This window comes from Neolamprologus multifasciatus, chromosome 15, assembly GCF_963576455.1.
Source record: "Neolamprologus multifasciatus chromosome 15, fNeoMul1.2, whole genome shotgun sequence".
In the NCBI taxonomy this organism is placed as follows: Eukaryota; Metazoa; Chordata; class Actinopteri; order Cichliformes; family Cichlidae; genus Neolamprologus; species Neolamprologus multifasciatus.
In genome coordinates, this window is record NC_140453.1 from 806,707 (window position 1) to 819,399 (window position 12,693).

A 12,693-nucleotide genomic window follows, 5' to 3' on the forward strand; every position below is an offset into this window, starting at 1 on the left:
TCGTATTCATGCCATCTGCAATAATGTAGAAAAACCAGTGACCGTGTATAACTGCAAGCTGGTATATTAGATGACCTGTATGAAAAACAGCCAGGACCGTGTTTAGATCCGTATCCCTGCAGGCAGTGATCCCGGTTAGAGGCTCAGAGGGAGCCATGCTGGCTCTAAGAGGATCCCGTCTTTTCTGGTTTTTGCACCCATAGTGAACCGAACCACAATGATTTAGTGTGCGCACACAGAATCCCCCCCCCCCATAATATTTGTTCCAAATATTACGTAATATTAAATATTATTAATATATTCATAATGTTAATATTTCCACATTCCAGTCGAGTTGTATGAGGTTACAATCACAAAACAAGTAGGAGTGTTGACCGTGTGTGACCTGCTATTATTAAAGAAACCGTTGTTGGCTGCACGGCGGTCAAATGTTTCTTGTCGTTGGTCACCAGGTTTGGGATTTTGTATTTTTACAGAAGCCCATCAATCCTTCACTGCAGCTCAACAATGAGAAGCTTCAGCTCTGTGCAGGTTTCTCTGTAGGTTTGGGTCTGCAGAGCAGGAGGCCACTCCATGATTAATGTGCTGTTCCTTTGGCTTCTGCTTTGTTGATGTGCAGGAAGAACCACCGGAGCTGGTCGCCTTGATGCTTGATTTTGGTTTCATACACAGCACTTTGTCCCAACTAAATCTTTTGGATGTTCACAAATCAGATCATTAACAAGCTCCTCCCGTCTGTTTTTGGGCTGAACCACCTTTCTCATGATCATCCTCAGCCCAGCCAGCACAGACCTCCAGACCGAGGACTACTGATGGTCATTGTAGTTCTTCCATGTCCAAATGATCACATTGGAATAGAAGGAAGTCCTTTTTACACACAGCCAGCTGAGATCAGGGATCTGTACGTGGCTGACGGGTTGACTGCCTGTGGCGTACAAATCGCAGTCTGTGGGAGCCGGAAGGGGACCGCCGTTACAAATTACAGACTGTTAATTGAGCAAACTTGGATATTCATCAAGGGATTAAATAATATATCTTTTCTGAAATGTTAATAATAAGGATAAAAACAAACCATAATTGTGTTCATATTATCCTTATTTGTTTCCAGTCTATGAAGACTGCTTATGGTTGGTTTGTCAACACGCTCCCTGTGGTCAGATAGGAGGAAAAGCCTTCTGCTCTTCTTTGTCCACGCCGCTCTTCTTTGTCCACGCCGCTCTCCTTTGTCCACGCCGCTCTCCTTCCTCACGTCAGATACTGACTCTGACTCTCTTCATTTGTCTCCCCTGTCTCTCTTGCGAGCAGCATTTTTGTGTCATTACATCACTTATTATGGCTTCCAGATGTCCCTCCAATCCCACTCCGGGGATGGGATTGGAGCACGTCGCGGGTGCAAGGTTTGGACACTTACTGTAACTGGCTCAGCCGCTGCTGTGACTGTGATGCCTTTTCTGGCTCTACCCACACACTGTTGTTTTTATTCCCCAGAGCTGCCAGCCTCACTGACTCTTACAAGCTGAACTTAATGTTGTTTTCATTCTCCTTTCTGTCTTTATTCATGTTTGTATCCTACAGTTACCTAACGTGCTCTTTAGACTTCATCCTGCCTGTGAATTTGACTTTCCAGACCCGCATTTCAAATTCTTCGCCTTGAATAATGAGGCTCCATCATATTCTTAAGGATTCATAGAGTCACACGATCCTAACCGAGCACTGGAGGCTCAGCTGTGGTTCTCTGTTTCCAAAAGTAGACTGGAAGACCGAGTTCCCAGCTATCAGCCCTCTCCGGTGGAACCAGCTCCCAGTTTGGGAGACAGGCGTCCGCCGTGCTTTTAAAAACATTCCTTTGATAAAGTTTATAGTTGGAGCCGGATCAGGTAATCCTGAACCATCACTTAGTGTTCCTGGTGTAAGCTGCTGTGAGGCTTCCTGTGATGCACTCCTCTTTGGACCTGCACGTGTTTATAAAGCACTGCAGCGTGTCCTTACGTTTGTCCTGCATGTCTTCTTTTCTCTTTCCCTTATCTGAGTTTGATCTTATCCAACTTTATTGATATAAAATGTATTTTGTGACTGTCGCCAGTGTAATGTTTACATGCTTTTACAATTGAAGCCTTTAAAAAGTCGACACTCAGTTTGTGTGGATTACAACATTTGTGGAGAAGCTGCCTGCGTAATGTATGAGCGACATGCGTCTAAATCTTTGTCCCCATGTATGTAGCTGTGAGTCGCAGTGTGTGGAAAGGCCAAAAACAAAGCAGGAAAATGACTTTAGTGGAAATATTTGCATTATTTTATTCACAGGTTGGCTTATTTTCTATCAGAAGCATCCAGAGTTTCTCTTCAATGCAGCCTGCAGGTCTGTGCTGTCGTCTGTCTTCTCAGTCCAGCATTTTTTGGGGGACAGCTGCTGAGTGAGCACAGTCGACCTTTTTAAACAGTGATTTTCACACAAACCAGCACCGACTTCTCTTGTGGTTTTGGAGCAAGATGGGCTCGATAAGCGCTCAGCATTTTGGGCTAAACCGGTCTGGCTGTGTGGATTAGGTGGCGTCACTCGTGTTTTTCCAGTTTCGCTGCATCCTCAGGCCTTCTACTAAACCGTGTGTGTGTGTGTGTGTTTGCACTGTAGTGTGCATATTTTTCTTTCATTGTACTTGTTTGTCTGTGGCTCAGTGTCTTCCTGCAGGACAGTTTTATGACACTGACATGTCTTTATTTTAAAAAAGCTGCACATTGCTGCAGTCATGCGAAGGCTTGGAGGCTCGAACGGTTACCTCTGCAGTGTTGCAATGGATCCCTACCACACCTTGTCATAGCAACAGTTGCTATGTTTTAATGTGTCTACTTTGCTAGTGACTGGAGTTGTGTGATCATACTTTATGGTATGTGTTTTTGTCTAAGCATGTGCACGTCTCTTATGGATCTATAGACAAACTGATCCCCGTGTAAATGAGTGAGTGCAGTCAGAGAGAGAGACCCCCCCCCCTATGAAACAGAAGATTTGGGGGGGTCGCTAAAATGGTCCTTATTTGTCTCTTATTTCCAAAACACTCAAACTTATGACGGATGTGTAAATTATAGCCAAGTGTAACAGAATCATATCTGGGCCTTTAATAAACCGTCTGCTTTTCAACTGGTTTTTATCCTGTTTAATTCCTGTTCAGAAAAGCGATTTGTGTACGTTTGACTGTAAAGTTTCTGCCGAGGCCAAAGCACGACGGAGTCAGCAATTATGTGTCAGATGTAGATGTGAGGAATTAGCCCTGTGTGTGTCTGCGTGCACATGTTTGTGTCCGTGTTTGCAGTTTTGCTTTGTTGTGGACGGTGCTTGTGGGCTCCTGGCTCGCAGATGAAAGCCGTATCTCATGTGGCTGCTTCAGTGGAGCTCCTGAGTCAGCGTGCAGCTACTAATCAGTGTTTTCTACTTCTCAGCTGGCGTGACTCTCTCCCCCTTACTCTACGGCCGGCCACCATGTTAGCTTTTATTTGTAGAGTGCAGCCAGAATTTACTTTGTATGTAACACAGTCCATATAGGCCTCCAACTCTACCTCATCGGGTCAACTTGGAGAAGGTAGAAGTGGTGAGGAAGCAAGGCGGGTGACATATGGGCTGCGAGAGATGGTGTGGTCATCCTAGTAGTTAGTGTGGTCAGTAGGGCTGCCACGATTGGTCGACTAGTCATGATTACGTCGACTATCAAAATTGTCGACGACTAATTTAATAGTAGACGTTTCGTTTGAAGCTTTGTAAGATCCCAAAAGACGCAGGAATAAGTAGTAGGATTTAAGAGTGTAATAACGGACTGAAACAGAAGATGGCAGCACTGCATGTACAAGGATGCCAGCTGCCGTTAAACCCCGAAGAAGAAGAAGCTGTGTCCCAGAATTCATAGCGCAGCCCAGCTCAGTTTCCAACAATGGCGGCAGCTAGTTAGTTTTAATATTACTCTTATTATTCTTTCTGGGTCACAAAATAAACGTTTAACATATTTTCAGGCGAGAATGTAGCTGTGTAAACCTCAAATATCTGCTCAGTTTATCAAGACACCACATATTTTCAAAAGCGCTCCAACGTTTTCGGAGATGTCTGTTAGCCACTAGCTCGATAGCTAGCCGGGGGCTAGGCTAACTAGAGCCGTGAGAACACCGGACTCCCGGCTAATCGTTTTCAAACCCACCGCCGTCTTTCGCTACTCAGGTTAAACGTGATATATAAGTCACTTAGATAACTTCAAAATGTTATTGTTTGGCTTTTTTTTAGTATTTTATTTGTTCCTGAGTAAATCGGTTTGGCTGAGATTAAAGTTATAGTTTTTACACAGCTGAATAAAAGTCAAGCAGACAACTGATTATCAGAAGTGTGAGATGCTCGAGAATTTACTCCGGTGTCCTGTTATATTTTAGATAGCAAGGAGTTTATTAAACTTCACCGAAACAATCTGCAAATTTCATTAAAATTTAATAAACTATCATCTTGTCTTTATTTTTAGTTAGCACAGACCTTAAACACTTAAAGCTGTAAGCTAATGATAGTTATATAAGAGCAGATGCTGCTGGTGCAATAAGCTGTACGTTTTAGTCCAATGGATGATGATCTGATTAGTCGACTATCAAAATAATCGTTTGTGGCAGCCCTAGTGGTCAGTATGGCAGAGTAACGTAAGCCACACGTGGTGTCTGACATCAGGTTTCATTACACGACACCGCCGTGTGTTCATAGGGCCCATCTGTGTCCACCATGTTGAACCAGCGGTCTTCCTCTTGAGATAACTGCATCTATGGAAACTGAAGAATTTCAGAACACATCACTATTAGCTTCAGAGTTTATGTGATTGGTTTGATTTTTGTGCCATGAACAACTTTATTAGAGAGCTGGCTCGGCCCAAAATCTGATTTAATTTTTGGAGTTGATCAGGAAATGTATTTGATACAGGACGTTTTGAAAGGCTGAGTTTACCATAGTGAGCTGGGACATTGCTGTCAAATCCCCCTGATGTCCTCAGGAAAATATCACAAACTCACCTGGATTTAAGCTTTTATGGAGGCGAATTTCAGTTGTGTGGTATTCAGTTTATGCACGACAAACTGAATATGAAGGTTTTCTGTCTTTTCAGTGTAAAAGCAGTTCCGCTGTGTTTCACCAGTAAAGAGAAAAACTCCATGTCAAATGGATTTAATCGCTTGTCTGATTGTTTGCTGCTCAGCCACGGCTGTTTACCTTTGATACAGGAATTAAAATGAATCTGGTGGGATTTCATATTAAGATGTTATCGTAACCGTGGCAAACGTGCCACATCAGGTTAGAGGGTGAAATGGTGTTTGGCAGCTGAAACCACAGTTTGCTGCAAACAGCAAGATTCCCATCAGCCCTGAGTGATGGCGACTATCAGAGTGGTGGCGAATAAAACACATTCACTGGTTGGTGCGTGACACATTGACACTCGTACAGGGCGAGATTAAAAATGTCACATAGCTGGACATCATATCTTAAATGAATCATATTGTATGAGTTCACATGAACTGCCTCAAACTGGGTTTGGATGGATGTTCTCACATACAGTGACTGCTGGCTGCTCTGTGTGTGTGCATACTCATGGAGCTTAGACGTTAGTTAGAAAATAATTAGAACATTCAAAATAGTTTCTATTGTTTCTTTATTCATTTCTATTTAGTTTGTTCTCAAGAAGTCACTTTAGGTGCAGTCAGTCTCCAGAGTGGAGATGCTTGTTCCAGTTTTAGTTTCCACTGATTTAACCCTCGAACACGAGAACCTGCCAGTATGGTGATGGTCAAAACTAATGGTAAAATAAACTGGCTGAAACTGGTTTCGAACCTACGTATGTTTTTATTTTGTTTTTTCTGGTGACATGTGACTTCAGGCAGTCGGTCATGTGGTTTGCCGGAGCATCTCCTGAGGCAGTGGGATGCCACCGCCGGCCTGCTGCGAGCACACAAACACATTGATGTCCAGGCTCTTTGTGCAGAGCACCGAGTCGTCAGTGTGGCACCTTTGGACCCCGTGTAGCTGCTCACATGTGGGATACGCAGACGTAGCTGTTGTTGGATATGTTCTTGACTTTTATTTGTGTTGGCGCTGGCTCTGTCAGGAGGTTAGATAACGCATGAAAAAGCGAAGCAAGGACGCACAAGAGCGCTTTGTGAGAAAGAACTGTTCGGCTGTGTCGCAGCCTTGTTTGTCATCGTTTCTGCAGACTTGTCGCATTTCCCCGGCTGCTTTCTGAAAGCTGGTTCCTGACTCCAAATATATCACGGTCGGTCGACCGCTAGACATTTCAGTTCAGGGCTTCTGGTCGACTTGCGCTGCAGGAAAATTAATGATATGATTAAACATGTATTTCCCAGCCTCACGCAGCGTCACCGCCGGGTTGCTTGTGTGTTTTAGGTTTGTGGAAATGTGTGCCAAGACTGCTCCGGCCCTCGCTGTCTCTCTGCCCTGCGGTCACAGCGGGCCAGCTGTCGGCGGCGTGTGAGGAAAACTGAGAGCTATGAGCGACCTGTTTGTTTTATATCGGCAGGCATTTCCCCGTCTCTCAGTGGGAGAAAGTCCTCTTCTCTCCTCAACACTGGAGGTTCTGTAAAGTTACAGCAACAGACAAGTTTAGCTGGATGATCAGTCTCTCTTCCTCTGACACAAGCCTGTTGTACATTAGATTTTGTCTTTTGTTAACCAAGAGTGCGACTGTATGTAAACATCAAACGTGTGCTCGTGTTTGCATGTATGCTAGCCTCGCTAAATGTGGCTAATAAAACTGCTGAAGCCCTGTTGAAAAATAGGCATAAATAATTCTGATTACGGTCGTATATCTATCAACTTTTTCAGAAAGCCATCACTGAAACTATCCTGACCTTGGTGAACTTTCAGCTCGTCCAGGTTATCCTTGGCATGCTGAGATCATGTAAACCAGGAAGTGGTTGAATAGCCTTCCACAAATGAGGGAAACGCTGACTTTGTGAGCCTTAGATGGAATCAGTCTAGCTTTGTGAGAGGACGTCAGCAGCCCTCGCAGCTCCCTCGCAGCTCCCCCAAACCAGGAACTGCAAACCTAACAATAGCCAGCTTCATCGTTCAGCCTATCTGGATCCGCTGTCATCTGCTGTAAAGACCAGGTGGTCACAAACATGTTATTAAAGTCCATTTAGAGGAACATGGGGCCTTAAACGTGGCTGTTTCTTGTTATGACATAACGAACACAAATGTTTCCACAAGCGTGGGTCATTTCAGGCTCAAGTCTTTAGACCTTCCAGCTTTGTTGAGCGCCAAAGGTGATTAGTGATGTCATTTAGAAATGGAAAACCAGACTGAGCACACGGATTGTGATCAGGTGTGGAGGTCTCGGGAATTCTTCATCCAGTGTCCTCAATGTGGTGACGGGACGTGGAGCTCTGGGCTCCCTGCAGCACTTGCCTGCCTGCATCGAGCACCTCGGTGACGCTGCGGTGTGATGTCAGACTACTCCTCTAATACGGCCCCAAAACGGCCTTTGAAGTCGATCGTGTTTTGCCATGATGTCACACACCTGTCCAGCCACGTTATCCTGTTTTTAGAAATGCTAAAGTGACACGTTAGTGCTGCTGACTGCTGTCACTCGTACAGCGTTTATATAGTGTCCTTATCTTGGTTTTCTTCTTTGTATATCGTTTACTTTACTGCACAATGACCATGAAACGTGGCTATAAAATGCTGACAGTCTCCATCATCCACATGTTTAGATTATGTGTTATGAATGGCCAGCTGTTTATTTGCTGCTTCGAATGCCGTTTACTTGGAGGTTGACATCTGTACAGAGCAAAATTGAAAAGCTTGCACCAGAATGTTAACCATAGAAACTCCTCTGGTGTGTTTTTTGTTTTGTTTTTTAAATTTCTGACTTGACCTCCGTCTTCTTTCTCTCTCCAGCCAAACCCTTCACATCCAAAGTGAAGCAGATGCACCTGCACAAGGAAGACTTTGAGATCCTTAAAGTGATTGGACGAGGAGCCTTTGGAGAGGTAACACCTTATTTTAATTTCACACTCAAACCATTGCAGCAAACCTGCAGATGGATTCTCTCCCTTTACCTGTAATGGGCTCTGCTCTGATTGGTCCCTGAGGCAGAGACGACGTGATTAACAGACAATATTTCTCTTGAACCCTTAACACCCGTGTTATGCGAGCTGAGAGTGTTGTGGCGTTTCAACATTGAATTCTTTCTGCTGCATTCCAGCAGCAGCGCGTCGCATTGGTCCGCCGCAGGAGCATGACTCTACTTGCAGCGTGAGCCGAGCTTGTTGAAGCTTCGCTCACACTGAACCTGTAAACAGAATGAAGTCGAGCTCAGAGGAGCCATCCACTGAGGGTTCATTTATTAAAACACTTCTTTTATGTGCCCGCAGGGAAGTTGAAACACATTTGTCACTGAGTTTCAGGTAATGATGTCAAAGCTGGGGAATGTTGAAGGGACAGATGACTGTTGGATAACGAAAGCTCGCGTATGCAAGCTGACAATGCTGCTTTGATATGATCGTCGTGAGCCCTGCTTCAAGCTCGCAGACGATTCATATCTGGCATTGTTATCCAAAATCTGTTGAAACAAGCCGGAGAATTCCTTTGAAGACGCTCTGATACGCGGAACGAGCGAGAAATGTCAGTCGGTGTGGACGCGGGCGCTCCTGGCAGCACCAACATCAGATGCGGGCGAGCTGCTGGTAGGAGTCACGTGACGCCGTGCGTCTGTGTTTCGGGCTTCAGTGATGTTGCCCGACTCCTGAACGGAGCTGCCTCGTGGTAACTCTCCAGCGGCCTTCTCACTAAACCACATGTGTTTTTACGGGTGTAGCGTGGCAGAAAAATTAAATTAGCTCAGGAGACATCGTGATTGTCCCGTGGCTCTACTATTTAATCAGCTCATAAAAATATACCTTATTTCATCAAACTGTGACCAGGCGCTTCATTTTTGTCAACTGGAGAAGGAAACAAGCCTTTCATTTGAAGCTGGCTCTTATTTCCACTGCCCCGGGTCAAGAGTAACTGTGACTCGATAAAGGGAGCTGCAAAACTCGTTAACTCTTCCCCCCTTGCACGTCTGACCTTGTTTCTCTTTTCTGAGCTGAGCAGTTTCAGGCTTCAAGAACAAAACGACTGGGTGTGCACCAGAGGTTCGTGAGGGTGATCAGGTCACATCGTTAGTGATATATACTGACTGGTGAAATGGTCTGTTGTGCTGAAGAGTATAAAAGCAGTGCTGTTGATGCCTGTCAATCTGTTCCTATGATCACGAGCTCTGCGTAGTGACCAGATGAACCAGGTTTCACATACAAAGCTGAATGTCCTTCAGAGGAAGCAGGGTGAGTGGGAAAATAGTGAAAACTGTCCATACAGTTGTTGCATGTCTTTAGGAGCCATTTTTAGACTCATTCACAAATAAAAATCTATTTAAAATGCTGCTGCGCCTTCTAAAACAAGCACACAGTGTCAGCTTGGTTCGGTCATGCTGCTACCCTCTGTGTGCCTTGCAGGTTGAATGCATTAAGCATTATTGTTTGCATTTTCTCAGAAAAGAGGGGTGACCCAAAACGTAACTGTCATTGTGCGTTAATAATATATGAATGATTAGTTTAACCGACTAGTATTTCCAGTTGGGGCCCCAACGTTCAAACACCTCGCTGGCTAACCGTTAACATCCCTGATGTGAATAAACACATTTCAGGCCTCAGCACGGCGTCGTGTTTTCCACATTTCCCTCATAAATAAAAGCTCACCTGGTCAGTTGTGGTGGACACGTCCCCTCCTGCCTGTTAAACCTGTGGAGCTAAATGCTGTGGTGACTCCTGTGAACGAGGCTGATCGACACACCTGTTAGTAATGCTAAATTGCTAATATCAAAGATGGATTACACTGGATCTACTTATTTGTGTATGTGACTAGGGCTGCCACGATTACGTCGACTAGTCACGATTAAGTCGACTATTAAAATCGTTGACGACTGATTTAATAGTCGACGCGTCGTTTGAAGCTTTGTAAGATCCCAAAAGACGCAGGAATAAGTAGTAGGATTTAAGAGTGTAATAACGGACTGAAACAGAAGATGGCAGCACTGCATGTACAAGGATGCCAGCTGCCGTTAAACCCCGAAGAAGAAGAAGCTGTGTCCCAGAATTCATAGCGCAGCCCAGCTCAGTTTCCAACAATGGCGGCAGCTAGTTAGTTTTAATATTACTCTTATTATTCTTTCTGGGTCACAAAATAAACGTTTAACATGTTTTCAGGCGAGAATGTAGCTGTGTAAACCTCAAATATCTGCTCAGTTTATCAAGACACCACATATTTTCAAAAGCGCTCCGACGTTTTCGGAGACGTCTGTTAGCCACTAGCTCGATAGCTAGCCGGGGGCTAGGCTAACTAGAGCCGTGAGAACACCGGACTCCCGGCACATCGTTTTCAAACCCACCGCTGTCTTTTGCTACTCAGGTTAAACATGATATATAAGTCACTTAGATAACTTCAAAATGTTATTGTTTGGCTTTTTTTAGTATTTTATTTGTTCCTGAGTAAATCGGTTTGGCTGAGATTAAAGTTATAGTTTTTACACAGCTGAATAAACGTCAAGCAGACAGCTGATTATCAGAAGTGTGAGATGCTCCAGAATTTACTCCGGTGTCCTGTTATATTTTAGATAGCAAGGAGTTTATTAAACTTCACCGAAACAATCTGCAAATTTCATTAAAATGTAATAAACTATCATCTTGTCTTTATTTTTAGTTAGCACAGACCTTAAACACTTAAAGCTGTAAGCTAATGATAGTTATATAAGAGCAGATGCTGCTGGTGCAATAAGCTGTACGTTTTACGTCCAATGGATGATGATCTGATTAGTCGACTAATCGCAAAAATAAGTGACTAGTCGACTATCAGGATAATCGTTTGTGGCAGCCCTATATGTGACTGTGCTGGAAGCAGCTGTAAAAAGGATGGCTCATAATTACGACTACACTCCAGATCAGATATAACTGTTTATGATTTTGAGCCATCTTTTTTATGTTGAGCACAGAGTGGTAAGGAGATGTGGTAGCAGACACAGGAAGCAGAGTAAAGTTAGCAGAGAGTCGGTCTGGAGAACACGCAGGATGTTTTGATTTCATCCTCCCATTGTCAGCAGCAGCAGAGAGATGGCGCAGATGCGTGACGCCGTGGAGTTTGCCTGATGAATGGACCAGTTTGTACTGGCCTGTTGCCTGTGAGGATGCTCCCATTAGGGACTGGGGTGCGTCTTCTTTAGCACAAAGGGCCAAGAGCTGCTCCGTCTGGTGTAGTTAGTGCCTGAGATGAGGGTAGAAGAGCTCGTTCGCTCTAAACACCATGTTTTCCTTGGACTCGCTGGCTGCCAGTCACTGCTATACATTTCTGAACTGCTTGTCACACTGAGTCACCAGTCAGCAGCCCGCATGCTTGTAAACACAACCTCTGTTGTTATTTCGCCAAAGTTTCACTAGTAATTTACTCGGTCTGTGGAGTAATGAAGTTAGCCGCTCTGGTCGGGTCCTTACTGATAAACTAATTGTGAAGACGGCGCTAACGGGGGGAGGGAAGTCATAAACGCAGGGCAGGGAGGACACGCTGAAGAACAGGAAGGAGAGATGGAGGAAAGGACAAAAACAGCTAGACGTTGCCAGAAAAGTGCGCTCGCCGTCCTCCTCCCCTGGTGAGGGATCACTCGGGGAAATCCAAACACTGCAGGAATGTTATCATTGTATTGCATTAGTAGCATTAATTTAATAGACTGCAGACCCCTCTGTTGCACAGACTGACTTTGTTTGTTTCACTGTTTTTCTGCATCTTTGTCTCTGTATTTTTCTGCTTTTATAACGTCCTTATGCTTTTTCTACATTTAGGCTTATTTCAGTGTGGAGTCAGTTTCTAGTTTTGAATTTCAACTAGTCAACGAGGCCAAAGCAAATGTTCTTTTTCCTTTTGTGGGCCAGTAAAGTAGGAAAAAGAAGAATGAGAGAAATTAGCAGGGACATAAATTTGCAAGAACATGCGTTTTGGCTGTCAGCTCACAGCACAGCTGCCTGCGCAGCTCCTTTTTTGGCAAAACACAAAGGCCGGGGCAAGTTTGTCAGAGCAGAGTGTCGCAATTATCACTCGGGAAAGTTGGTCTGTGAGAAGCTGCTGAGATTTATTTACTTTACAGTTGTTAACCATCTGTATGATGCTAGCTCTGATAATCAGTATCACATCAGTGCACTTAAACAGCTGATGAGACAATTTTTCATTTTTTGATCATAGAAAACATTCAAGTGTCCAGCTGTGCAAGTCTGTGGTCCACACGGCGTCTCCGAGCAGGAAGTGACCGTAGTGTCTGCGGTCACTTCCTGCCCCCTCCCCCCACGCTGCTGGTTCTTCCGCCGCACCTTCAATGCTTTATTTTCCCTTCCTGGTCGCGTCTCATTCCCCTCCACATTTTTGTTTCCCACTCACCGCTTCCTGGCCCATATTGGATCTATTTTCGTTTTAATCCAGCGTTGCATGATTATCCCTCTTTTCATTTTCACTACGTGCGACTGTTTGACTTCTTGAGCTCTTCCTCTTTTTTCTTTGAACTCCGTCTCCATACTCATGGACTCTGATCTAGATCATTTAAAGTAATTAGATTACATTTTTCCTTCACGTCTGAACTGTTTATTCACATC

The 12,693-nt window shown here is 44.4% G+C and overlaps 1 protein-coding gene across 12 annotated transcripts in view; it reads left to right on the top strand.

Moving 5' to 3' along the window:
* Positions 1-12,693, top strand: part of cdc42bpab (CDC42 binding protein kinase alpha (DMPK-like) b) — a 72,972-nt gene that overhangs the window by 23,141 nt on the left and 37,138 nt on the right. For all 12 annotated transcript variants that reach the window (XM_085133880.1, XM_085133883.1, XM_085133884.1 and 9 more), the window contains one exon: positions 7,922-8,013. In XM_085133880.1, coding sequence (XP_084990006.1) covers positions 7,922-8,013 — 92 coding nt within the window. The remainder of the gene's footprint in view (positions 1-7,921; positions 8,014-12,693) is intronic.